The sequence below is a fragment of the Oryx dammah genome, unplaced genomic scaffold (genome assembly GCF_014754425.2).
Source record: "Oryx dammah isolate SB20612 unplaced genomic scaffold, SCBI_Odam_1.1 HiC_scaffold_28, whole genome shotgun sequence".
Lineage (NCBI taxonomy): Eukaryota > Metazoa > Chordata > Mammalia > Artiodactyla > Bovidae > Oryx > Oryx dammah.
This window is the reverse complement of record NW_024070212.1, coordinates 110,415,173-110,441,982: the sequence shown is the minus strand read 5'-3', so window position 1 is coordinate 110,441,982 and position 26,810 is coordinate 110,415,173. Positions and strand designations below refer to the sequence as shown.

The 26,810-nt window shown below is 59.6% G+C and overlaps 2 protein-coding genes across 5 annotated transcripts in view; one reads left to right on the top strand and one right to left on the bottom strand.

Annotated features, from left to right (window-relative positions):
* NGEF (neuronal guanine nucleotide exchange factor) overlaps positions 1-16,339 on the top strand; it is a 131,058-nt gene extending 114,719 nt beyond the window's left edge. For all 3 annotated transcript variants that reach the window (XM_040231781.1, XM_040231780.1, XM_040231782.1), the window contains 10 exons: positions 1,041-1,201; positions 2,874-3,026; positions 4,737-4,866; positions 6,783-6,857; positions 10,685-10,774; positions 11,761-11,924; positions 12,327-12,482; positions 13,255-13,334; positions 14,057-14,161; positions 15,330-16,339. In XM_040231781.1, the coding sequence (XP_040087715.1) occupies positions 1,041-1,201; positions 2,874-3,026; positions 4,737-4,866; positions 6,783-6,857; positions 10,685-10,774; positions 11,761-11,924; positions 12,327-12,482; positions 13,255-13,334; positions 14,057-14,161; positions 15,330-15,520 (1,305 nt within the window). In that variant the 3' untranslated portion in view covers positions 15,521-16,339. The remainder of the gene's footprint in view (positions 1-1,040; positions 1,202-2,873; positions 3,027-4,736; positions 4,867-6,782; positions 6,858-10,684; positions 10,775-11,760; positions 11,925-12,326; positions 12,483-13,254; positions 13,335-14,056; positions 14,162-15,329) is intronic.
* Positions 16,340-16,409: 70 nt separating this feature from the next.
* Positions 16,410-26,522, bottom strand: SNORC (secondary ossification center associated regulator of chondrocyte maturation). Of its 2 annotated transcripts, XM_040231784.1 has the most exons (4): positions 26,180-26,522; positions 19,226-19,408; positions 18,542-18,692; positions 16,410-17,476 (listed from the first exon to the last, which is right to left on the bottom strand). In XM_040231784.1, exons 1-3 carry the CDS (start codon positions 26,406-26,408, stop codon positions 18,583-18,585), a joined length of 522 nt encoding a protein of 173 aa, XP_040087718.1. In that variant the 5' UTR covers positions 26,409-26,522; the 3' UTR covers positions 16,410-17,476; positions 18,542-18,582. The 2 variants fall into 2 exon arrangements, with proteins under 2 accessions (XP_040087718.1, XP_040087717.1); XM_040231783.1 differs by lacking the exon at positions 16,410-17,476 and having other exon boundaries at positions 18,526-18,692.
* Positions 26,523-26,810: the final 288 nt, after the last annotated feature.

Genomic DNA, 26,810 nt, shown 5'->3' with positions numbered 1-26,810 from the left:
ATAAGCCCGTGCACCACAACTATTGAGCCTGTTGTGCTCAGTAGAGCCCAGGAACCACAGCTGCGGAAGCCCGCCTGCCTAGAGCCTGTGCTCTGCAGCAAGAGAAGCGACGGTAGTGAGAAGGCTGGGCACCACGCAAGAGAGTAGCCCCCACCCGATGCGCCTAGAGAAGAGCCTGTGTAGCAGCCAAAAATAAAAAGAGAGACTTTTTAAAGAAGAAAAAGGGTGAGATTCACCCTCAAATTCCACACCTGTGGTTGACATCATGACCTGGTTCCTTCTAAACGTTTTTCTGGGTGTGTAGAAGTGGGGCTCCCTCTATGGAAGAGTCTCCCAGCCATTCTTCACCAGGAAGCAGTTCTGAGTCACCCTTGGCAGCTGTCGGAGCTCTGATGAATGGATGACCTCTTGTGTTTGACCTTGGACACGAGGGCGTCTCCAGCTTCACTACTGTGAGCAGGCGAGAGGTCTCTGAGAGGGTGCTGGCCACCTTTGCATCTGGAGAATTCCCTGGTGGTCCAGTGGTTAGGACTTGGAGCTTTCACTGCTGAGGATGAGGACTCGATCCCTGCTTGGGGAACTAAGATCCTGCAAGTTGTGCATTGTGGCCAAAAATAAAATAAAACCTTTGCCTCTGTCTGAGGGGCCTCCCTGATAGCTCAGCTGGTAAAGAATCCACCTGCAATGCAGGAGACCTTGGTTCAATTCCTGGGTCGGGAAGATCCTCTGGAGAAGGGCTAGGCTACCCACTCCAGTATTCTTGGGCTTCCCTGATGGCTCAGCTGGTAAAGAATCTGCCTGCAATGTGGGAGACCTGGGTTCGATCCCTGGGTTGGCAAGATCCCCTGGAGAAGGGAAAGGCTACCCACTCCAGTATCCTGGCCTGGAGAATCCCGTGGGCTGACTGTGTAGTCCATGTGGTCACAAAGAGTCAGACACGGCGGAGCGACTTGCACTTTCAATTGTCTGAGAGTGGGGAAAAGTGACCCCTGGGTGCTGACTGCTGGCCCTCCTCTCGTCTTCTTTGCCCGGTGTCCCAGGCCATGTTCGAGCTTATCACTTCGGAGGCCTCCTACTATAAAAGCCTGAACCTGCTGGTGTCCCACTTCATGGAGAACGAGCGGCTGAAGAAGATCCTGCACCCGTCCGAGGCCCACATCCTCTTCTCCAACGTGCTGGACGTCATGGCCGTCAGCGAGCGGTGAGCCAGCGCCCCGTCCTCGTGGGGCGCCTTCCAGTCCCTCCTCCCCACCCGGGGTGTGGCCGGGGCTGGTGGTGCCTGCCTGCTACGCTGGCCTCTCTGCTTTTGAATGTTTGGAGTTTTCTGTAATAAGCTATAACTGAATTGTTGTTCAGTCACTAGGTCGTGTCTTAACTCTTTGCGACCCCATGGACTGCAGCACACCAGGCTTCTCTGCTTTCACTTTCTCCTGGAGCTTGCTCAAACTCATGTCCATCGAGTCGGTGATGCCATCCAACCATCTCATCCTCTCGTCCCCTTCTCCTCTTGCCCTCAGCTTTCCCAGCATCAGGGTCTTTTCCAGTGAGGTAGCTCTTCCCATCTGGTGGCCAAAGCGTTGGAGCTTCAGCTTCAGTATCAGTCCTTCCAATGATATTCAGGACTGATCTCCTTTAGGATGGACTGGTTGGATCTCCTTGCAGTCCAAGGGACTCTCAAGAGTCTTCTCCAGCACTGCAGTTTGAAAGCGTCTGTTCTTTGGTGCTCAGCCTTCTTTATGGTCCAACTCTCATATGAAAAGATGAAAAGGCAAAAGATAAACCTAAGTACATAAACCCAGAGATCTGCCACCCTCCCAGCAGCGAGGCCGGTGCGGCCCCCAGACAGAACTGCTACTTGCAGGCCCCTCCCCTCGGTGCCGGCGCTCGTGTGTCCTGTGCCTGCACTGGACACAGCGGTGTCCCGGTGACACGCTCTTTATCCTGACGCCACCAGGCCCTGGCTTGGCGCCTGCAGGGCCCAAGATCCCCTGAGGCAAGTCAGAGCGCAGTCCTGGAGTTACACTTTCTCCTCTCCAGCTGCATGGAAGTGGTGATTGGAACTGTGCTTATATTTTGCCTCAAGAAGGATGGGATGTGCTTAAGTGGAGGAGGAACAGACATCTATTGACTGGTGGTCATCATGAAGAAGAGCTCCAGCCATTCTGTTAGGATAAGAGATCCATTTACCATTTACACCTTATCCTGTGGAGGTTTGCAGCTAAAACTCAGCTTTTATCAGCGAGCCCAACCAACCCTGTTCCAATGAGAAATAGCACTTGGGCAGCAGCAGCCCCCTGCTCCCCATGTGGCTCTCCGTAGACCCTCCTGAGTGTCCCCCTGCACACGGGCACCCCACCTTCCTGTTTGCAGCCCCCAGATCCTGCGGCAGTCCCCCCAACCAGGTGGGCTCAGAGAGGTGAGAGCTGACTGAGACCAGCGCCGTCTCGGAGACCCCTCAGCCTCTGCCACTGCACCCCCGTGCTGGGGGAGGAGTATCTATTTGTTTACGTATCTGTTTATATGTTATTATGGAATATCCCAAACACGCAGAAGTAGAAACAGCAGAACAGCCCACGTTTCAGCATCTCGGTTCACCCACGGCCCCATCCACCCCCCCCAACCCCGCCACCCATGGGAGCATTCCGAAGTGAATTCCCATCGTCATCTCACTTCATAAACACATCAGTACGCATGTATGGAGGAGGTCTCTTTAGTATGTTCCTAATGTTATCATCTATCAGGAAACCTGAACAAGTAATTCCTTGATGTGATAGAACAGCCCCCTCGCTGGGACCGCCTCCTGTCGTGTTGGTTTGGTGAGGACGTGCCCTCAGTCTCCCCCCTGCACCCCTAACCCAGCCACTGCCCCCCAGGTTTCTGTTGGAGCTGGAGCGCCGGATGGAGGAAAACATCGTTATCTCGGACGTGTGTGACATCGTGTACCGCTACGCCGCTGAACACTTCTCCGTCTACATCACCTACGTCAGCAACCAGACCTACCAGGAGCGGACCTACAAGCAGCTGCTGTGAGTGTGGCCGGGGGCGGGGTCATCGCAGAGGCGCGGCCCGGGCAGCCCCCTCCTCCTACGCTGGCCCTGAGCTGTGGTCCCCGGACCTCTGCTTTCCCGGGACGGCATCCAAGCCTGGCACGTGCTGGGGCTTTTGGTGCCACTGGGGAAATGGTGACCCCAGGACCGTTGGCCACGGCGCCCACTGGACCTGTGTCCAGATGGCCGTGCAGGGCTCTGCGAGGTTTAGAAAAGGGAGCTTGAGGCCAAGAGGACCACTCGAGGCCCAGGACAGCAGGAGAGTGGTTTGAATCAGAGACAAAGGCAAGGATTGGGGAGGGAGTGTTTTTGGTGATTCTCCAGCATCTGGATTGCTTGTGTACTCCATCGTGTCTGACTCTGTGTGACCCCATGGACTATAGCCCGCCAGGCTCCTCTGTCCATGGGATTCTCCAGGCAAGTATACTGGAGTGAGTTGCCATGCCCTTCTCCAGGGGATCTTCCCGACCCAGGGATCAAACTAGCGTCTCCTGCATTGGCAGATGGATTCTATGCCCCTGCATCACCTGGGAAGCCCTCTCCAGCCAAAGCCCTTGAGTTTTACTAATCTGCCCACTTTGTAAACTTCCTTGGGGTTTCCGTTCAGAGAAGTTTTTCATCAACTTGCCTCTTTTGAGTTCTTCACATTTCTGTGCCATGTTTCGACCACAGTTTAAACGATGATACGTCCTTAGCACACTCAACTGGCTGCAAAGGACTCTGGGTGGTGACTCTGGACCTTATGCTTCGCTGGGTCTTTCCATCAATGCAGTTCACTGGGGGTGTTTTAAAAGTTGAGCCCTCGGGGATTTAGGTGTTTGATATTTGGGGTTTGCAGTGGGGATTTGAGGGAATCCGGATGCCAGTTTTGAGGACAAGCATTGAGAAGACAGTCACACAGGAAGCGAGGACTATGGATACTGCAGTACCCCGGGGGTCCACTGGTGTGGCCCATGAGAGCAGACTCTGTGGGCTGAGTGCCATGTCCCTGATGACAGGCAGTCCCGGGCCCGCATCTACCCTCCAGCCATGGTTTCCACTGCCCAACCCGTCTGCATAAGAGACATCCCCGCCCAGCAGGAGCAGCCCAGGTTCTCCCTGCAGCTGTCTCCAGCCTGCTGCCTGCTCCTGCCACTACGTGGGTTTACCTTGCCACCATTTCCTGCTGAGGAAGTCGTTGAATTATGCATCTGATTCATAGTCTTGGCCATACAAGGAATTCTTGCCTTCCCACACAACAACATATTTTGCTAAGTTTTCATGGGCCGGGCATGTGAAGTCACTATTGTTATTTGACTTGTACGTGAACGGTTTGTTTTGCAGAGAAGAAAAAGAGAGAAAGAATGGATGCATGGACGCATCCTCTGCGCCCGTGGGCTGTCTGGTTCCTACGAGGCTGTGCATGGGGAGGAAGCCTCTCCAACTCATGCCTCCTACAAGCCAGAGAGGGCTTCCCAGGTGGTGCTAGTGGTAAAGAACCTGCCTGCCAACACAGGAGACATAAGAGATGAGGGTTCCATCGCTGGGTCGGGAAGGTCCCCTGGAGGAGGGCATGGCAACCCACTCCAGCATCCTTGCCTGGAGAATCCCCAGAGACAGAGGAGCCTGATAGGCTACAGCCCATGGGTTCGCATCGAGCTGGACATGACTGAGGCAGCTCAGCACCGATGCTCTTGTCTGTGTGCCCAGCCAGGAGAAGGCAGCCTTCCGGGAGCTGATTGCACAGCTGGAGTTGGACCCCAAGTGCAGGGGGCTGCCCCTCTCCTCCTTCCTCATCCTGCCTTTCCAGAGGATCACGCGCCTCAAGCTGTTGGTCCAGGTACCCAACTCTCTCCCCCTGCCCTCCCCACTCCAACTTCAGCTGCCGCCCATTTCCTTTGGTCAGTCCAGGCCTCTGCTGGCTTTCTGAGAAGTCCATGTGCTCCGCAAATCCTAATTAAGCTCCTCCTGTGTGCCAAGCAGTGGGAGACTCAGCCCCTGCTGCTAGAGAGCCAGATCCTGGTGGAGAGAGACACACACACAGCTGGGAAGTGGTCATGGCTGAGGACGGTGAATCTGGGTGGCATGATAGGGGTGATGGCCTGGCCCACTCCCAGGGTGGGGATCGGGAAGGGCTCTCAGATGAGTGACATTTAAGCTAAGACTTGACTGACGGGGAGGAGCCATTCGTCTGACGGGGAACTGCTTTCAGGCAGAGGTCCTGGGGCAGCAAGGTCCACAGACGGGTTGGCCAGCCGTGAGCTGAGGAGCGTGATGGGAGTGAGCATGGAGATGTGGGCAGAAGCTGGCCAGGGGCCTGCAGGGCCAGCTGAGGCACTGGGGTCTATCCCCTGTGATGGAGGGGGGCACTCCTTTTAGTGGGCGTTGGTTAAGAGCTCAAAGCAGCTGCCACATGGAGAGTGCCAGGCAGGAGGGCAAGAGTGGAAATGGGAGCAAAAGTTTGGGAGCAACTCGAGAGAGAGAGGTGGGTTGGTGGGCATCGAGGTGGGGCATCCTGGACGGACATCAGTGAACTGAGCCCTGCACTTGCTACCGTGGAGAAAGAAGGAAGGAGAATCTTTGGTTTGAGCAGCTGGACTGATGATGCTGTTTCCCGAGGTGGGGAAGTCGCGGTTCGCTGTTGGACCATTGGGAGGACTTTGAGCCGTTGAACACCAAGTTTAGGGTCAAAGGGAGAAGTCAGGGTGGGCGCTCTTGGCACCCAGGTGGCATTAAACCAGGTTTCATCCCAATGAGACAAGGTGGACCTGAGCCACACTGTCCACTGGGAGATGGATTTGCAATTAGGGACAGTTAAAGGCGGGGTTTTCTCAGTGCCGCCCCCAGCTTGGTAAGGGAGGGGTAAGGCGGTGTCAGAGCTGTCTGCGTGTCGCTGGCCTGGTTGCTGGGCAGAGACGGGCAGGTGACCACACAGAGCGGGCTGGGAGCCTACAGCTGAGGGATGGCCAGAGATGGGTCCGGTCTGGAGTTCAGGAGAGAGTGAAAAGCGTGCCCATCAACCTGGTGTCCAGCTGGTGGGGGTGATCCTCCATTGTGTGGGATAGCTGGAGATGTTTGTTCTAAAGCCACAACGTGGGGCAGCCTGGATGAGGCAGGAGGGAGGTGGACTGTGCTGAGATGTGCCCAACCCTCCTATGGGGTGAGAACAGGTCCAAGCTACGGGCATGAGGAGACCCGGGAGGCAGGAACCATGTAAAATGTGAAGAGCAATGCAAAAATTGCCATTTATAGGCAAAATTCCAAAAAACCCAACTACTGGAAAAAATACTTTTTTTTTTTCCAATAAAACCAGAGTGAACAAAACCTCCGGGTCATTGCTACTTAGCTTCAGATGACAGGCCCACTCTTGCTGCTGCAAACGTTGAGCTCGATTCGGGATGGGCGACCCTCGGTGACCCTCCCCGGGCTGCTGGTCCTGCCTTCCCGCCTCCCTGCTGCCGCGTGGTCAGTCCCTTTGCTTCGGTCTCTGCTGTAAGGAGATTGGGGCTCTGACATGGCCCTCATAGTTAGTCCTGGAGGAGACCTCGACTCACCTTAGAGCCAGGCAAGGCTTGTGTGCAATGCTTGGCCCCCAGGTTGGTGGCAGCTTCTCCCGCCCCACGTCCGCACTCTTCGTGGGGGTGTCACAGCCACGTGAGGCTGCTGGGACCAGCGGGGAGGCCGCCACACAGAGGGTGGAGAGTGGAGGAACGGCCGTCCACGATGAAACCAAGTGCGGACTCTCCCTGTGCCCAGAACATCCTGAAGAGGGTGGAGGAAAGGTCTGAGCGCGAAGGCACTGCCTTGGACGCCCACAAGGAACTGGAGCTGGTGAGTCGCGCTTCCTCTTTGCACGTTTCCCAGTAAACTGTCTTCTCCTCTAGACCCACCCCCCTGTCCCACTCCCTCCTGTCTTGGTATTGTCTCTGGAAGATGCAAATTCACTTTCATATTTGCTCTAACAATTCAGAAAAGTCACCGGGTCCAAAAAATAAGTCAGGTGGGGCCTGCACAGGCAGAGGGCTTCCTTCTCCTCCCAGGCTGCCACCATGCGGGGTGGACCAGGCCCCCAGCGGGCACCCTTTACCCACAGACGTGTTTGTGGACCCCTCCCGCCAACCCCACACCACTGCCCCAATCATGGCCCTCGGAGGCCCCGCGTTCATCCTTTCCCGTGTCCAACGTCAAAAGCTCCGGCTTTTCCCTCCCCGCCCACGTTCTGAGGACAGTCCTGGCTCTGCTTAGGCCCTGGGCAGCTCTGCCCCGGGCTTCCTACTGCAGTCCCCTCCATCCCACCTTTCCCCTTCCCGTCTCTCTCCCAGCCCTCAGCCCTAGAGCTGCAGGAGACATGCCCGCTCCGCCGAGTTGGGCCTTTGCTGCCCCAGAGTGGAGAGAAACCATCTCCGCTCTTGATCCTCGGCCAGAAGAGCTTCCTCCTGGAAGCTGTCAGCAGAGCACATGCTGGGTGGGAGGGGTTGGCGGATGTTCAAAGATTTGTCTTAAAATGTTTGTCTTAAAGCACCGTCGCGGGTGTGTGGTTCTGCGTGTCCACTGGAGCTGCGAGCCCACTCTTGGCATCTGTGCGGGGGGCCAGTGTTGTGCTGGTGACCCTGTAACAGGGCCTGGTGTTGAGAATTCTTTCCCACTTAGCGTACAGCGGCAGCAGCTTAGTAAAAGGGCACCTTAGTGAAAGGACTAGCCTCCGTAGCTGTTGGGTAGTGGTTCTGAGCCACTTCTGAAAGGTTGTTGCTGAGCCGTGAAAGACGCTGGGAAACTTGGCCTCCGGAGGAGATGAATCCAATCCAGGGCCGGTGACGAGGCTTGATCACTCAGAGCTTTTTGTGTGATAAAGTTTTATTAAAGTACAAAAGAGATAGACAAAGCTTCTGACATAGACATCAGAAGGATGTCAGAAAGACCACCCTCTTGCTAGTTTTTAGCAAACTGTTTTATGTCTGTTCAGTTCAATTCGGGCTTCCCTGGTGGCTCAGAGGTTAAAGCGTCTGCTCCCAATGCGGGAGACCCAGGTTCGATCCCTGGGTCGGGAAGATCCCTTGGAGAAGGAAATGGCAATCCACTCCAGTATTCTTGCCTGGAGAATCCCATGAACGGAGAAGCCTAGTAGGTTACAGTCCATGGGGTTGCAAAGAGTCGGACACGACTGAGTGACTTCACCTTCCTTCACCTTCAGTTCAATTCAGCCGCTCAGTTCAATTCAGTCGCTCGGTTGTGTTCGACTCTTTGCAACCGAATCGCAGTACGCCAGGCCTCCCTGTCCTTCCCCGTCTCCCGGAGTTCACTCAGACTCACGTCCATCGAGTCGGTGATGCCATCCAGCCATCTCATCCTCTGTTGTCCCCTTCTCCTCCCTCCTTCAATCTTTCCCAGCATCAGGGTCTTTTCAAATGAGTCAGCTCTTCGCATCAGGTGGCCAAAGTATTGGAGTTTCAGCTTCAGCATCAGTCCTTCCAATGAATATTCAGGACTTTGTCTGTTAGAAAGCTATTAATCAGATAAGAGACATCTCAATGCTGAGGGAGTTTCACCAGGGCCCTGTCCCACAATATGCATTTTTGAGATAGGATGGAATGAGGTGTGTCATTTCTCGGCCATAAAACAATTGATGTGAATACTGGTTTGTTGAGTGAATATCAGCTCAAGGTTTGAGAAAAGAAAAAAAGTTAAGTCTTAGGTGGAACCATTTTGAATAAAGGCAAATTCCAAAGCAAATACATAGCTTCATTATGTCATTCAGTTCAGTTCAGTCGCTCAGTCGTGTCCGACTCTTTGCGACCCCATGAATCGCAGCACGCCAGGCCTCCCTGTCCTTCCCCATCTCACGGAGTTCACTCAAACTCATGGCCATTGAGTCAGTGATGCCATCCAGCTATCTTATCCTCTTTCTGACCTGGGGAGTTCCTCTTTCAGTATCCTATCATTAACATAGCTTAAGAAAAACATTTCCATAAGAAAACCAGATTGGTTAGCTCAAAGTTTGAGAGAAGTTAAGTTCTGGTGGAACCAGGTGTCGTCATGGCAACACAGAACTTTAAGAGAAACCTCCTTTTAATTTTGTATAGAGGAGGAAAAAAATCTGACACTTGTAGTTTGTTTCCTCCTGCCGCTTAAGGGAGAAATAAAAAAATGTCTGACTCTTGTAGCCTGTTTCCTCTGTTTGGAGACCCCTGGCCTCCCTGCCTGTTACACTCTCGCTTTGAGCCACGAGGACTCTGTAGCTGAAGGCAGTCATTTCTCCCCAGGTCTCTCCTTCTGTCGCTCACTCCAGGCCAGGTGGCCACGAAATCCCTCTGGCGACTATACCCTTTGAGTACTGGGGAAAATGGCATTCCCCTGCCAGCCTAGTTGGGGAAAGGCTGGCGCCTTGAGCGGGCTGGTCAGGGAGGGCCAGTGGCCCACCAGCCTGGCTGCCTCTGCCCGGGCCTCTGCCGCGCCCGGGACACACGCGCCTGGTCAGACGGGAGCTCCACCCCAGCTTCCCACTGGCCCCGGTGGTCTCGGGGCACCAGCCAGCGGTCTCTGTTTTCAAGCTGTTTTTTGCTTTCCTCTCCCTTTTTATTTCCTTGTAATGAAAGGTATACTCTTGCTTCTCATTATCACTTTTTATAAAGGTGAGTTTTTTTCCCCCTAATTTATAAAAACGGTGAGTACAGATTCACACACTGTTCATAAACAGAAATGTGGCAAAGATCCGCAGTTCTTCCACACCCCACTGCCAACATGCTGGAGCCCACCCTTCCAGACGGAGGCCTGCACACACGGTTGTATTCCCTGCAGAAGGGGCTTGTGGTTTATAAGCTGGCTTTGCCCTCCGTTTCAGCGCACGTGGGCGGCCCTGGTGGCTCAGCAGTAAAAAATCCGCCGGCCAATGAAAGAGACCCTGGTTTGATCCCTGGGTCGGGAAGATCCCCTGGAGAAGGAAATGGCTACCCACTCCAGTATTCTTGCCTGGAGAATCCCATGGAGGAGCCTGCTGGGCTACAGTCCTTGCAGTCACAGTCGGAAACGACTTGAGTGACTAACACATTCTCTCAGTGTATGTAAAGTTAGTGCTTTTTTTCATGACTTCAGAGTACAGGGTTATGTGACTTTACAAGCACTAATCAATCCCAGTTGCCCCACTGGCAGACATTTAGTTTGAGGACAGCTTTCCTCGTTCCAAACACCACTGCAGGGCATACCCCATACGTGCACCTCTGGGCGATGTCTTCCTTCCCGCATGCTGAGTGCCAGGCCCTGTTCTCGACACCTGTGATCCTGAGCGGATATCGTGTCCTCGGAACAAGGTCACAGAAAATCTGCTTTCATTTGGCCTTTTGGTACCCAGGTGGGAAGGAAGCTTGGAAGGCTCCCCTTGCAGCACGTGACAGAGCCCGAATCCCAGGCCCATTTCCAGGCTGAAGATGAGACAGGACATCTTGCTGAAAACCGTTCTCTTAGGTGATGCGAGGGGTCAGCGTTGCTTTCTCTTCTCTCTGGAGTCCACGTCCCGCCAAGGACAAGGCCCGGGCTCTCTCCACTGGAACTGAGACCCCACTGAGACTGGCCTGTCAGTGTCTCAGCTTCGGCCTAAGTGCCCAAAGGACGTGGCCAGAGGCCGCCGGCTGCAGGTGCCTGACGTGTCTGCTTTCCTGTTCCAGGTGGTGAAAGCGTGCAACGAGGGCGTCAGGAAGATGAGCCGCACAGAGCAGATGATCAGCATCCAGAAGAAGATGGAGTTCAAGATCAAGGTCAGCCACACGTCCCCGGCCCCGCCCGCCAGCCTGGGGCGCAGGCCACTGGCCAGGCCCGCTGAATGGCCACACTTGGGTCTCAGCATGGTGCCACGCCCACCGAGGCCCTCCCTGACCCCCTAGCGGAGGGCCCTCCCCTGCCCCCAGTCACCTGACCATCACATTGGCCTAGACGGTTTTCTTGCAGGGCAGTGCAGGGACCCGAAAGCAGCCTGCCTCTCAGTTACCAGCTGCGTGACCTTGAACAGTCAGCTCGAAAGAAGAATATGACATGAACCAGTCCAGGGGTTCTTAATCCTGGGTGATTTGAAAATCGGGTGGAAGTTACTCACCTTCTTCCCCAACTTTGTGTAAAGCTTCAGGCACCAGTGACCCTAAGGGCTCCCAGGGTTTCTGGTGATGTGGGCACAAGGGCACGGTGCCCGCCAAGGGTTTGTGAGGTCACGCTGGCTCTTTGGGTGCCGAGCCTCAGTTGAAGATGCAGACCTCGGGATGGTGGGGAGGCCTCACGTAGCTCCACTTGCTGGCTGAATGCTGGGTGCCGAGTAACCGCCCCAGAGCCGGCGGCCTCCTCGCCCTGGGGGACCCAGTTCTCCCCTCTCCCCTGGGAACTTGAACCCTCCTTTGATCCTGCATCACTCAGGCTGAGCCTGGTGAGGCATGATGGCACACATAGGCACCCACGTGTACACACACACCCCCGTGAGTACAGACGCATACAGGACACAATCACGTGTACACAGACGCACACAAGGACACACAAACAACAGACAAATACACACCTGCCCACTCAGGAAGACACACACGCCCTTCCCGCGTGTGCCCAGCACCCACCCATCCCTCCCACCAGTGCCCGTGTCCTGGGCCCAGTGCAGTCCCCAACACCCATTACCACAGTTACTGCTCCAGTCGGGATACCAGGGGAGCCGGGGCGGGGTGTGGAGGGCACAGCCTCTCCTGACATGGCCCCCCCCGCCCCCCAGTCGGTGCCCATCATCTCGCACTCCCGCTGGCTGCTGAAGCAGGGCGAGCTGCAGCAGATGTCCGGCCCCAAGACCTCGCGGACCCTGCGGACCAAGAAACTCTTCCGGGAGATTTACCTCTTTCTCTTCAACGACCTGCTGGTGATCTGTCGGCAGATTCCGGGGTGAGTGGCAGGTGGGAGGGGCGGGGAGTCACCAGGGCCTGGGGGCGGTGTCCTGGGCCTTCCGGCAAGTTTATTTAAACCTCTGAGCTTCGCTGGTTTTTCCCTCCTGCCGACTGGGGGGTGGTTCTCCTAAGTATTGCAGCTCAGTGCCTACCACCCGGGGTGTGCCCAGCAGCTCCTGTATCAGGGGTGCAGGCCCCTTGTCCACCGTCCACGCCAGGGGTGGGGGCGGGTGGGGGGCTGGGGATGAGGGGGACAGGCGTTCAGATGGGGGGCTTCCGAAGGCGGTGAGGAGCGGCCGCAGTGGGGCCAGTCCTGCTGGCCAGGGCTGGGGTGGGAGGTCTCCTGGGAATCCGAGCGTCCTGAGGACCAATAAGCCCCTCCTGCCACCCGGGTCCCCAGAGACAAGTACCAGGTGTTTGACTCGGCCCCGCGGGGCCTGCTGCGCGCGGAGGAGCTGGAGGACCAGGGCCAGACACTGGCCAACGTTTTCATCCTGCGGCTGCTCGAGAACTCGGATGACCGGGAGGCCACCTACATGCTGAAGGCGTCCTCTCAGTGAGTGCCCAAGGCTGCCGTCCCCTTCCCCGGGGCTCGCTGTCCGCCCAGCTCCCGTGTTTCCTCCCCCAGGCCGTGTCCAGAGGGTTTCCATCCGGTTCTAGTGTCGGGGTTTGGGGTGAGCGCGTTGCTGGGGGGGGAGGGGTGTGTGTGTGTTGCTGGGGGGGGAGGGGTGTGTGTGTGTGTCTGTGTGTGTGTCTGTGTGTGTGTGTGTGTTCCCGTGGGCCTCAGACTCTGATGAGCTGTTGTAAAGCCCTTGGGCCAGGCCGACCAGTGAACCGCTGCTGGGCAGCCTCAGGCCCACCTGCCACCCCTGAGCAGCCAGGCCATCTCCCCTGCACCTCCAGGGCTCTGAGAGGGATGGCCAGGTCCATGCGGGGCGATGCTCTGTGGGCCCCCGAGCTGGGATGCCCAGTACCCAGGCCCCTGCACCCCAGAACTCACAGGTGTCGCCCAGCACATCAAGCCCAGTTCCAACTGCCTTGGGGGGATGGGGTGGCGTCAGCTTCTCCGAGTCCACGATTGTGGCTTAGGGCAGCTGGCCACTCAGGGCTCACCTCTGGGTGTACGTTGGGGTGTCGTGGGCTCACTCACCCTCACCCACTGACTTGAAAGATGCCCCCAGGGAGGTTCTGCAGGGCTCTGCCTGGCCCGCTCCCTGCTGCCAAGCTCGGGACCCTGGGGCCAGCCTGCTGGGTGCCTGGCACTGCAGTTCCCCTCGGGTGGTCCCTGACGCTCTGTGTTGGCGGCATCTGCCCTCTTCCTGACCCAGGAGCGAGATGAAGCGCTGGATGACCTCGCTGGCCCCCAACCGAAGAACCAAGTTCGTTTCCTTCACGTCCCGGCTGCTCGGTAAGCGGCCCACTGGGGAGGGGCCACCTGCCGGTGGGACAGGTGATGGTCAGGGAGGACTCTGCAGGTCATCCTCGGCCGGGGCCCTCTGCATTCTGCCTAATGGGCCTTTGAGGCTGCTGTAAGGCTGCTTCGACTGCCCGGAGGTCCTTCGCACCCCGATGCAAGCTCGGTACCCCACAGAGGAGGACACGATGTGCCTGAGCTCTGCAAACGTTTCCACGGGTAATGAAGACATAAAAGTCACCATGTCTTAAGTGACCGGTGCCGCAAGGAAACCAGAAGGGATTTGGCCCAGGAGGCAAACGCCAGTGTTCTCTGGGGCAGCCAATTGTCTGAAAACGTTCCAAAATAGGAAAGGGCTCAAGCGCCATCCTGACCAAGCTCACCAAGTCCTGAGCGTCCTCAGGCCACTCCCAGGGCCCAGCCCAGGACCGAGGAGCCTCCTTCAAACTCTAAATAAGAGCCCACCCCTGCACGTGCTATGACTTGTTCAGAACTGCTGTTTTGATGGGCTTTTCTTTGGAGCCACGCCCACCCCTCCCTCCAGTGAGCCCTTTTCCAGCCGCTGGGCTGCCGGTCTGCCCTGTCTCCTAGAAAGGGTTGGGTGGGGGTGGGGGGCATGTCCCTGTTAACTTTTGGGGGGTGGGGCCGGGTTCTGCGGGTTCCCAGTCAGGGCGGGTGCCACGTGATGAGGACGGGCCACCGCTTCCTCCCTTCAGACTGCCCCCAGGTCCAGTGTGTGCACCCGTACGTGGCCCAGCAGCCGGACGAGCTGACGCTGGAGCTGGCCGACATCCTCAACATCCTGGACAAGACAGAGGACGGTGAGGCCCAGTGCTGGCGCCTCTGCCCGAGGGGCTCCCTGCGCCCACCCTGTGCCCAGCGGTCCCCTTCCCCTCGTCTGGTCCTGGCATCAGCTTCCCCATTACGGTGGGAAGGATGAAGTCCCGGAACACTCCAAGCCAGACCTGTATTTGCAGCAAGCTTCCAGATGAGCCTGTGAACACCAGGCCTGTGCTCCCATGTGGGCCAGGAAGCTGCCCCCTGGGGATCCTGCCCACTCCTACTGTTGACACCAGTGCCAGAGGTTGGCTCCCCCCTCCTGGAAAACGAACCCCTTATTTCTACATCAATTGTTCCTAATCTAAATCCCCAAAGTGCACAAAGCGTCTCTCCCCACCCCAGTTCCTCCCCTTTTTCTGAGGTCCTGGCTGGAAGGTCCCTGGCTGGTGACCTCCAGGGAAGACCCTGGCCACCACCGCAAACCCTAGGGGCTCACGCAGCGCTGGGCGAGCTGTGGTTCCGGCCCTCTTCCCCCATCCCCAGAATATAAACAGCCTGACACCCCTCCTAGTGGCCTGCAGAAGACATGCCCCTGCCCCACCGACCTCAGGCCTCAGCCCTGCCCAAGGACCTGCCAGCAGGACCTGCAGTTTGCGCCGCAGCCTGCCCCCCTGACACCGTGATGTGGGGGTGGGGTGGAGTAGAGAGTCAGGGCACTTGGCCGGTTCGTGACCTGGCTGCCCTCAGCTGACCACCCAGCTCTCAGGAGCCTGAGGCTCAGGGAAGGGCTGCTTAACGAGAGGGTGACGGTGGCGTCCTGGGCCAGCTGCCATCCCACCAGCCCCTCGATGCCTCTCGCTTTTGAGGGTGGCCCTTGGGGTCTCCTGGCCACAGGTGGGGCAGCCTGAGATTGTTGAGGGCTTGGGAATGCGTCCCGGAGTCAATACGCGTGGGACCCGCAATGGCCGGTCCCTCCACCTCCCTGTGCACGGGCAGCGTGCTCCCCAGAAGGGCTGCACCCCTCCTCTCAGCTTCTGGGGGATACACCCGGTCTGAGTGTTTCCATCAGTGGGTGTGAGGGCAGGGGGCCCCTGAGAAGGCTGGCCGGACTCCGAGTCTCCCTTCCGCCTGCTCCCCACACACCGGAGGGAGGCCCAGCCCAGGCCACTTGGAGAGAGCTTGTGACCTTCTGTCTCCCCTCTCTCCCAGGCTGGATCTTCGGCGAGCGTCTGCATGACCAGGAGCGAGGCTGGTTCCCCAGCAACATGACCGAGGAGATCTTGAACCCCAAGATCCGGTCCCAGAACCTCAAGGAGTGTATCCGTGTCCACAAGATGGACGATCCTCAGCGCAGCCAGAATAAAGACCGCAGGAAGCTGGGCAGCCGGAATCGGCAATGACCCCTGACCGCACCCCCCCCACACACACAAACACCCACCCCCCGCCTGGTGGAGGGATGTAGGCAGGAGCAAAGCCTGGCAGGCAGACCCCAGCGGACAGTGGAGGGGCTCTGGGAAAGGCCCCGCCTCCCCAGGCAGCGGGGTGTGGCCTGACCTCGGCGGAGGCGGTCTTTGCCCGAGTCGCCCCCACCCCCTCCCTGCCACGTGGTTCGTGCTTGTGTCCTGGCCCCTCGCTCACCCACTGGAGAGAGGGTGCCCACATCCCTCTGCTGCATTTGTAGATGAGAAATTGTATTTTAAACAGTATTACACCACTTCTTCTGTCTCTTGGAGGGCAGACGATGGGCAGGCTCCAGGGCCCGCCCCTGGTACTGAGAGGCCCCAGACCCTGGGGTGCCCCGGGCCCAGGGCAAGTGCGAAGGCGAAGGTATCATGACTCCCTGCACGTGTCCTCTCCCCCAAAGCTGTTAGACTCGGCCAGGCGCACACGTGGACTACCCTGGCCTGATGCGCTTGATGAGCGGCCCTTGGTCTCCAATTCAGAGGACCAGGAGACCATCTGGCCGCCTCTGCCCCCAAGCCTCCACCCGCCTCTGGCTGCACGGCTGGCCTCTGCCTCACGGCAGGCCTGCCAGAGCTTGGCTGAGGGCCCACGCCGCCTTTGGCTCCCTGACCGGCTGGATATAACTTGTTACCTGCCCCTTCAGGAGTCCTGGTGTCACAAAGGAATGACTTGGCCACTGCATCCTGTACGGGTTATGGTTCCGAGAAAAGCAAATATCATTTTTGGCTGCATTAAAAGAAGCATCATGTATAAAATAGAGGAAGGTCTTTTTTTATTTCCCTGGTGCACACAGGAATGCCGTTTGGGTCTGGGCAGGGACAGAAGAGCCCCCTTCCTGGCCCTGTAGACGGCCTGTCCAAGGAGACGGCTGAGGAGGCTTCCCGTGGAGGAGGAAGCAGCTAGGATGGGGCCTCAGGATGGAAGTGGATCTGGACCTCCACTTGTGAGGGACTCCACAAACAGAATAAGCTGTCTGAGGCGATGGGGGACATCATCCTGCAGTGGGAGTGCGAAGGCAGGGTTGGAAGACCACTGTGGGACAGAGGTATGGGGGGTGGCGTGGTCCCATAGGGGATCTGACCACCAGGCTTGAGACTTCGGCTTCCAATCCAGGCAGCCACTGGTCCAGGGCACTTTCCACCTTCAGAGGCGGTAGCCAGTTACCTGGAGGTTGCAGTGGGTCCTCAGAGCCACGTCCCTTCCTTCCCCCGCAGCGCCCCCCCCTCAGTTCTGAGAATGGGGGAAGGTCTGGAAACCAACCCTGCCAGGGGCCACGCCCTCCTTGTCAGGACGCTGATCAGAAGCCCAGGATTTAGATGGAGTATCTTCCCAGAAATCACAACATGGTTGGGGTTTTTGGACCCTCAGACCCTTTGAGAACCGGATGAATCCCTGGAAGATTCAGACCCGTGCAACATGCTGGTCCAATTGAGGGACCCCCGGATCCCAGTGAGGGGCTGATGCTCTTGGTACCTCATCGCTGCAACCCCAGTGGGGGCGGGGCAGGGAGGGGGGCCTTCCTGCACCTGAGTTTCCCAGGAGTTGGGGAAAGGGGAGGGGGTCCATTTCTGAGCCCCATGCTGCTCTTGGGTGGGGGAGGGGGTCGTTGGTCCTAGTCTTTATCCAGCTTTTGTTTTTGGAGCTGGGAGACAGCATAGTGACTTGTGTCATCTGCTCTACGGAAGCTTTGTCTGCTGGAGGTTACGTGTAATAATTTATAAACAGTTTCATGAAAACCGGTCAGCACTGCAACAGTCTTTTATAAGCCGAAACTCTGAAGCCATGACGTGTCTTGGGAAGTGTGAATGGTCATCTGAGTATCCAAGTGGAGAAAACTGGCCGGAACAAGTGTGCTCAGGGACTCAGACAAACCAACGAGGCCAAGGTGGTTGCTAGAGATAATGGTGAGAAAAATAAGGAAAGAAGGATAGCTCCTCTTTCTAGCGCTCAGAAGAATCCTCTTGTGGCCCCGGTGCTAAACCATCCCTGGGATTTGCAGACAGCCCCTCTACCACAGGCCTTAGGGTCCTCACTCCAAGACTCAGTTCTAGCTTCTTTCCTGCTGCATCCAGAGCAGGTAAGCCACTATTACAAATCCCTCTCTAAATCACAAAGGTTAGGCTTCCTGGGAGGTATGGGAGATAGAGGGCCTGTCCAGGGAGCCAGTGCCAGGGCCAAGCTGGGAGACAGGGTGCTGCGTCTGCGTCTAGCCCCCAAGATTTCAGGGCTGAAATGAGGAGGGTTGAGCTTGAAAGCCCGTTTTGTTTCCTAACAGCAGTCCCGCCTGGGGTTGCCTACTGTGCCAGAAGCTCGGCCACTGTCCCCTGGAGCTCGACCCGGCCAGGCGAGGGAGGCCGTCTCGGGCTTGCGTTGGGGAGCGGGGATAGGGGCCCATAGCACCCAGGCTTCACCGCGTCTCATTCGCTCCTGGGCGTCGAAGGGTCCTCAGGGGTCCGGAGGGTGAAGGTCTGGGACTCAGACCCCATAGACAAGCGCCCCGGCTGCCGGAGTCTGAAGATGCCCCCACCAATAAAATCACCAATCATCTGATTGGAAGCCGGGACGCCCGTGAGTCACGCGGACCCCGCCGGGACTCAGCGAGACCTCGAGAAGCAGGGCGGTGGGCACGGGGCTGGCCTTTGCCCTCTCCAGCCCTGGGGGCCTCCCGCCCGTCCGCGCTCCCTCGCAGCGCTCCCTGACCCGCGGAGGGGTCGGTGAGAGGCAGGCGACGGGCAGTCCGGGGTGGGGACGAGCAGGGGTCCCCGCCGGACTCTGGCCAGAGCGCGCCGCCTGCCCGCTCCCGAACCCCGACGGCCCCCGCACGCACCCGCGCGCCCGCGGGGGACCCAGCGCATGTGCACTCCCGCACGCGCCCCGCGAGCACGGCGACACCCCCGCACCCCCCACCCCGCTCGCCGACACACGCGCGGACACAAGGAGACTCGGGGGGCGCGCACCTGGGGTGCCGCCGAGCCGCACCGCGGCCCCTTTATTCGCTTCAGGAGGCGGAAAACTTTCTCAGCGCGACCACCACGAGCGCCAGCACCACGCAGGTGGCCAGCAGGGCGGCGATGACGATGGCGGCGATGGCGCCGGGCCCCAGCGAGCCTGCGGAGGACGGGGCGAGGGGGCCGGGTCAGCCGGAGGCCCGCCGCCCGCCCCGCACCCTCCCCCCACCTCTCCTTCCGGCCCGCCCCCCACCTCCCGACGGCCCGTCCCCCCACCCGTTTCCCCATCTCCGACCTCCCGCCCCCGCCCCCCTACCCCTCCTCCTGGCCCGCCCCCGACCTCTGCACCCCCTCACCCGCACCCCCTCTGTTCCCGCCCCCCTACCCCTCCGCCTGGCCCGCCCTCGACCTGTGCACCCCCGCACCCCACCTCTGTTCCCGCACCCGCCCCCCTACTCCTCCTCCTGGCCCGCCCGCCACGCCTGCTCCCAACCCCTATTCCTGCGCCCACCCCCACCTCCACACCCCCACCCCTGCCCCTGGCCCCGCCCTACTGCCCCTTCCTGCTGCCCCCCGTCCTTTCCCCTCACCCCCCGCCCCCGCACACCGTGCCCCCGGCCCGCGCCCCCCGCCCCTTACCCCCTCAGTGTCCCGCCTCCGCCCCGCTTTCCCCACCTCCCGCCCCCGCCGTACCCCCGCCCTGGTCCAGGCGCTCCTGCGCGGTGCTGTCCTCGGGGCTTGGCGTGGCGGTGGGCGCGGGCGGGCCGCTGACTGCCGGCTCCCAGGCGGGGCTGGTGCTCTCCACGGGGTCTTCTCCTGACGGCAGCTCGGCGGGCTCGTTCCACAGGGTGGGCGCGGGCTCCTGCGGGCCCTCGGCTGCAAGGCCAAGGACAGGTGTCGTAGGTCCCCCGGGCGGTAGGTCCGACGAGACGTCCCCGCCGTTGAGCGACTGGGAAGGGGTGCTTCGCGGTGCTTTGCCCGAGGCCGTGGGGGAGGTCCCACGTGTGGCCCTGGACCCCCTACTGGGGCCAGGCTGCCTCCCACCCAGGACGGGACAGGTTGATGGCGGCGGGGGCCACCCGCAGGAGAAAGCTGGGAGAGCTGGGGGCTCGCAGGGAGCTTCAGGGCAGTAGGGACCATGGGGCGGGGGGAACAACAGTGGGGGCACGACGCTCCCCAGCAGGGCCTGCGGACCCCAGCTGAACTGCTGGGGGTCTGTGGGCCTGGGGCAGTGGCACTTCTAAGGGGTCCTCTCCCCACACAGGGCAGCCTTCACTCTGGAGAGGGCGCCAGGACAGGGAAGCAACCTGTCCGGAGACCAGGGACTCTGCCCACCGGGTCGTGAGAGGTGGGGGCGGCCAGCCCTGCTTCTCCCTGACCCCAGACCCAGGGCCTGGGGTCCGGCTCCCGCACAGGCCTCCACATGCCCCCCAGTGTCTGAGGCTTAAAGCGCAGGAGCCTCTGTAGCCAGAGGAGAAACCCTGATGCCTGGGCTTTGCTCTCTCCAGACCAGACAGGGCCAGAGGGCTGGGCAGGGGTGTCTGCGGAGCTTGTTCGGGAAGCTCCAGGAGACCCTCACCCCAACCCTGGCAGGGGCTGTATCAGCAGCGCAGCCTCTGGGCAGTGTTTTTTTTTTTTTTTGCAGGACCCTTCCTTCGCTGGTAGGTCGGCAGGTTCAGGGTACACAGGGGCCCCCAGAGGGCAGGACGAGAATCTGGCATGGGAACTCCAGCCCCACCCCCACCCCCACTGTGGCCCCAGACACCCCAGTCTTGCTCCCTCTTCAAGAATCCTAGCCTGAGGAGCTACACAGCAACACCCTAGCCCTGGGCCCATCCAGCCTTCTCAGATCCCCAGTCAAGTTCAAGACCAGACTCCAGGCTTCCCACCCCAGCTGCTGAGTGATCTGAGTGTGATCCAGGGATGCTGGAGTGGGCTGAGTGGGCATCACAACACAGCGTCCCAGTGACACCAGCAGGGAACTGTGTGTCCCTGCTTCCGAGAAGACTGGTGCTAAGGGTAAACTTAGGTGGGCATTGGCAGTTAAGTGCTCCTGGGGACTGAAGCCTCAGACAGCACAGTCCCAGGTTGTACCTTCCCAGAAACTTCCCTGGAAGTTGTGGTTCAATCAATATAGCCCTGGTGCTGGTGGTTAACAATCTGGCTGCCAGTGTAGCAGATGCAAGAGACCCAGGTTCGATCCCTGGGTCGGGAAGATCCTCTGGAGAAGGAAATGGCAACCCACTCCAGTATTTTTGCCTGGAGAATCCCATGGACAGAGGAGCCTGGTGGGCTACAGTCTGGGGTTGCCAAAGAGTCGGACATAACTGAGCACTTAGCAGAGCAGCAGCAAGACAAGCCCTGGCTGGTCTCCCTGCCAGTTCCTGGGGCGCCTTTCACTCTTGGGGCCTCCACCCCCAAGACCCGCCCCGACCCACCGCCGGGCCCTGGGCACAGACAAGCCAGACCCACACCCTGCTTCCAGGCTCAACACTTCCTGGAGAGGGGGTGCTCTGGGAAGACACAAAGGTATTTATAGGGGTCTCTGACAACAGTTTCCACTTGAGGCAAATCATGAGTGAACAGCCAAAGCCAAATTCCAGGACAGTCCTCAAATAACTAGGTTTTCAAAAATATTAAGGTCTCGAGAGACAGAGAGATTAGAGACTGAGTTCTGGCAACACAATGCAACGTGAGATCCTGGAGGGGCCCTGTGGGGTCCACTGGCAAACCGTGAGCCAGTGTAGAGTACTGCAGCCTTGTGCACGTCTTGACTGGGGTAACTGACTCTGCTGTGTAAGAGAATACCCTTTTCTCAGAAGTATTTAGGGGCAAACGGGCACGGGGTCTGTAGCTTAACCATCAGATGGTTCAGCAGTTAGGTGAGGGAGTAGACAGAGACGGGAAGACAGACGAGAAAATATGGCAAAAAGTTGGTGGTCGGTGAATCCAGGAGAAGAGTCTACTGGAATGGATTATTCCTGTAACTTTCCTGTAAACTTAAGGTCTTTTCATGATAAAACCTTACAGGGTCCCCAGGTCCCCAGGCCCTGTCCCTGGCCGCCTCTCTCAGGCCTCGGCTGGATCAGTGGCGAGGCTCAGCTTGCAGGCAGGGACCACTATCATGCTCCCAGGCCTTGCCCCGGCCTGGGCCCCTTTTCCGAAACATCCCTGGCGAGGAGACCTCCTGGGGTGGAAGGTCCCTGCACCCAGTGGGTGGAAGCTCCTCTCTCCAGGGCTCCAGCTGAGCTGCAGTGCTGGGGTCTGGGGGCCACCCTGCTCCAGCACCCACTTCAGTGACTTCCCTGTGACTCTGTCAGGGCTCCCTTGTCGCTGCCTGGAAGGGCTGAGGTCTGCCACCTGGCAGCTGCCTACAGAGGGCTCCATGCCCTTGGCATGCTTGCCTCGGGCTCCCCAGGGCTGAACAGAAAGAAAGGCCTGGGTCTGAGGTTGGATAGCATCACTGATTCAATGGACATGAACTTTGGGCAAACCCTGGAAGACAGTGAGGGACAGGGAGGCCTGGCATGCTACAGTCTGTGGGGTCACGAAGAGTAAGACACAACTGAGCGACTGAACAGCTACCACCCGCCCCTGGGCAGGCCCTGGGGTCTAAGGCTCACAGACTGCGCGTCTCCCAGAAAAACGGACAGGCCCCCTGGTTGCAGCTTGCTCACCACACACCCAAGACAGAGCAGCAGCCAGGCACCTCCCTGTCCCACCTCCAGCCAAAGCTCACCCCCAGCTGCCAGGCATCTGGCTCAGGGAAGCCTCCACAACTGGGTATCAGGCCCTGCCAAGATGGGTGGCATCAGAGGAACCAGCCCCTAGCTAAGGGAGAGGAGTGACAGGTCCCTCAGTGCCTGGAGAGCTGGGGCTCTCTCCCAAGAGCTGGCTGTCACCCTCTGCCCTCTGCCAGAGCCTTGGGGGGCCATCTCTGGGGGAGAAGGGGGTCCTCTGAGCAAGGTACTTGGGAGGCCCACCCAGCCCCTCTCCCTGTCTGTCCCTCCCCTGCAAAAGCCTGGACCCTTCCTGCCAGACACACCAGCCCAGGCGTAATGCACACACCCCGCCACGCACACACACACCCTCCAAAACCCAGCCAGTCTCTGAAGCTTGAGGGGCTGCCCCACTGGCTTCCAAATCAGAGAAAGAAAAGAAAGTGAAGTCGCTCAGTTGTATCTGACTCTTTGCAGTTCCATGGACTGTAGCCCACCAGGCTTCTCCATCGATTGGGTTTTCCAGGCAAGAGTACTGGAGTGGGTTGCTATTTCCTTCTCCAGGGGTCTTCCCCACCCAGGGATCAAACCCAGGTCTCTTGCCTTGCAGGCAGATTCTTTACCAGCTGAGCCACAAGGGAAGCCTAAGAATACTGGAGTGGGTAGCCTATCCCTTCTCCAGCGGATCTTCCTGACCCAGGAATTGAACCTGGGTCTCCGGTATTGCAGGCGGATTCTTCACCAGCTGAGCTATGAGCCAAATCAGAGCGAAGTGAAAGTGAAAGTCACTTAGTCGTGTCCTGGAGTGGGTAGCCTTTCCCTTTTTCCAGGGGATCTTCCCAACCCAGGGATTGAACCCAGGTCTTCCGGATTGCAGGCAGACGCTTTACCCTCTGAGCCATCAGGGAAGCCAAACCAGAGGTCTGGGCCCAAACCCGGCTCCATCACCCCGGGACCACAGCAGCCTGGCTCCGCTGCCGGCCTGCCCTCCCCGCCCTGTGAATCGGGGGTCGGGCCGTGCCTCTCCCAGCCCTCCAAGTTGGTGACCATGCTGTCAAGGCCATCGTCAGCTGCTGCCTCTGCCCCCCCACCCCAGGCCTCTAGGGCCTGGGCAGCATGGCCCTGGCCCCTCTGTGGGGTCTGCGGCTGCCGCAGCTGACCGTCACAGGAGACCCCCCGCCCCGCAAGGCTGATCCGGGTTGCACGGACTCATCGGGGCCCCAGGCTCCCGGCCAGCCCAGGTGGGCATCCCCAAGGCACACACACGTGGGCCAGAACCACAGCCTGAACTCGAGTCCCCAGCCCTCCCACCAAGGAGGTGCAGCTGGCAGGGAGAGGGGGCAGGCGTTTTCCTGTCCTCATCTGCTTGCCTCCAGGCTGCTCAGTTTGCTGGGTTGACAGGGGAGACAGCTCTGTCCCCCAAACCTACCCTTGTGGGGAGCTGGGAACAGGAGTACTTCAGGGGGCTCCCCACTGCAGGCCCCATCTGAGGAGGGGGGGAGGTGGGACAGAAGTGCCAGGCAGCGGGGCTGGCATGAGGGCAGGCGTGGAGGCTGGGACCCAGAGGGGTAGCGGGGTAGGTGTGGAAGGCAGGCGGAGGTGCGACGTGAGGATGGAAGACGGTGGGGGACAAGGACCGGTGTGAGCACATCCTGTAATTCCGCCGCTCTGGCCGGAGAAGCCAGAAGTGGGGGCCTTGTGACCTTGCCACAGGCCTGGGCACTATGGGCTCCCCCTCCCTGCCCTAGCCCCAGCCCCACTGCCCCCAGCCGCCCTGCCTTTCGGTAAATAAGTTTGTTTAACGCTCACCCTGACCACTGGGCCCCGAGGCCAGGCGCCCGGGCTCACAGACGGCCTTTGTGCAGCCATGAAGGGCCTTTTCATCGGGGCCCTGGCCTCCCGCCCGTTCAACCTGGCTTGCTCCCTCCGCCGCAGTAGCTGTGGCCACAGACGACCAGCAGGGAGGGTGGCAGGCCAGGCCTGGATCTCAGCCATGGGGCCACCCCAGTCTCCCTGCTTGGGACCGACCCCAGCCCAGAGAGCAAGTGGGCCAGGGGCCTGTCGAGCCAGGCGCACACCTGCTCTGAGCCTCTATCCCAGGGCGGGGCAGCTAAGAGCCTCCCCGACACACTCCTGCCCAGAACGGCAGGAGGAACAGCAGCCCCGCTGGAGCCCAGGGGCACTGGGGTGGGGCTGGCCGGCCTGCCCCTGGTCAGGACCTGAGCAGGGGAGTCGGGAGGTGAGGCCAGATGAGGTCCCCATGCCGCCCACCACGAGGCTGTGCCCGGCATTCCTGTGGCGGCAGAGGAAACCCACCCGCCCGGGCTGTGTACGCCCCGTCCGACCAGGCACCTCTGGCCGGCAGCCTCAGCTGGAAGAGCTTGGCTGCGTGGGCACCCGGGAATGGGGCAGAAGCTGCCCACACAGGCCCCAGACTCAGGGACAGACAGGGCGCCAGCACCTTCGCCTCCACCCGCTTTTGACCACCGGGCGGGAGAAACCGTGTCACTGGGGTGGGTGGGGCCCACGGGAGCCACGGAAGATGCCACCCTACTTTGGGTCACTTCCCCAGGGCCCCGGGCACCGTGCCAGGCCCCTGACTTGCCCACCCAAAGGCAGGCGAGGCAAGGAGGGGGTTCTGCCGCAAGACTCCCCTGCACCCAGCAGAGGGGCTGGGGACGTTTCACACGTTCTCCCAACCTGTACTGAGGGCCATCAGCCGCCTGGCCCGGCCCGCGAGCCTGTGCGCCCAGGAGACCTACAGAGACTCTCCTGCCCGGGAGGCAGAGGCCCTGGGGTTATCACGGCCACACGGAAGGGGAGAGGTGCAGGGAGCCTGAGGAACAGCGAGGAGGACAGAACCAGAAGCAGAGCCAGCCTGCGAGCTGCTTCTAGGGCTCCTGGAGAGAGCCCGGGGGCCCACGGGATCCTCACTGCCCCCCACCCCGTTTCCTCCCGGGTCTGTGCCCGAGTGCGTGGCTGCGGGAGTCACCCTAGGCCTCACCTCCTCTTGCGGCTCTCGCCAACACACATCCACACGACGCCCAGATCTGCAGATGCCCCCCGAAACCCACGCTGCAGAGAGGGTCTCCAGCCCCCCCCACTGGTTTCTCCAGCCCCAGGACTCCCCACAGGAGCCCTGACACCCTGCCCTCCCGGCCACAGGAGAGGGCTTTCTTCCAGGAGAGAGACCACCTGGGAAGCCTGTGCCTCTCAGGCTTTGCAGCCGGCCTGGGCCAGCCCCTCCCGGCGCAGGGCCCCACAGCTGTGTCCACACCGGGGCTCGGATCCCCAGGAACCCACCACTTCGAGGCTGGCGGGACTCTTCTTGCCAGACCCCAGACCCGGGCTGCTTTCAAGCCTCAGTGCGGGAGCGTCAGGCCAGCATCCTCCTGGTTTTACAGAGGGGTCTCTGGTCCTGTGCTCCCCGCTGAAATGTTTTTCCTAGAATGGAAATAGTACCCGGGTCTTCCTTCTCAAAGGACATTTGAGAAAACCAGCGGGGAAGGGTCTGTAGGGCTTCAAAACGTAAATGGCAGAGCTCCGTGGACCTAACATCTGGGGCCCTCTGCCCGTCAGCTGCTTGTCCCGTGCCTGGTGCCCCCTCCCGACTCCCACCCAGATTCTCAAGGCCTTCCTTCAGATTTTAGGGTGCTGGAGTGGCCCCCACCTCCCCTGGGCAGCTAAGGTCCCTGGCCCTGCTCCCCAAGTCACCGTCCTGCTTCAGAGGTCACAGTCTCTGCAACGAACGACTCCCAGAGGCCTCCGACACGTAGCTGCCAGCCTGTGTCCCAGAGGAGCCCTTCCCGGAATCACCCCAAATGGTCACCCCATTCTGGTGAATGGCTTTGCCTGGTGGGCCTCAGAGAGATCCTGGCCTTAAGGCGCTTCTTCGTCTCGGGAGGCCGGTGGCTGGGAGCACCCTTACCTGTGAGCACCGCAGGGGCCAGGAACCCGCAGAGGAGCAGCAGCACCATGCGCAGGGCCAGACAGGACGCCATCCTGGCCGGGGGGCAAGCGTGGGCAGCGGGCAGGAGGCACCGAGGACTGAGCTGCTCAACTTCAGGGCAGAGGGAACGAGGCATCAAAGGGCTGGGGAGGGTTTTCATCAATGCAAACTCTGTCCTCCTGGGACACCGTGCCCGCCCCCCACACATGAACGCGCGCACACACACACACACACAGCCAAGCTCACAGAGCTGACTGCTTCCCTGAACTCTGGAGCAGCCCCACCCTCAGAGAGGGAAAGAGGAAATCGCTCTTTCCCTCTCTCCTCCTTCTCTCTCTCTCTCTGTCTCTCTTTCTCTCACACACGCATATGCACACACACACGCATATGCACACACACACGCATGCACCTAGGCCACTGAAAGAGATTCTCAAACCTCCACGTGCAGAGGACTCACCCGGGGTGACTGACAAATGCAATGGCTCTAGCTCTCTTTCCCAGTGGGTCGTGGGTGAGCCCAGGAGTCTGCATTTCAGTGCTCAAGGCCCAGGCCTGAGCGACTGCCACCGTGGGCTGGCAGCACCGAGCAGGGCCAGGCTCTGCTCACATC

Bases quoted from the DNA above. Each gene is read 5' to 3' on its own strand.
- SNORC (XM_040231784.1), bottom strand. From the start codon at position 26,408: ATGTGTGGGGGGCGGGCACGGTGTCCCAGGAGGACAGAGTTTGCATTG. The intron at 19,409-26,179 runs GTAAGGGTGCTC...TTGGCCTTGCAG, and splicing joins GGCCCCTGCGGTGCTCACAG to CCGAGGGCCCGCAGGAGCCC. The intron at 18,693-19,225 runs GTACGGCGGGGG...CGTCCTCCGCAG, and splicing joins GCGCCTGGACCAGGGCGGGG to GCTCGCTGGGGCCCGGCGCC.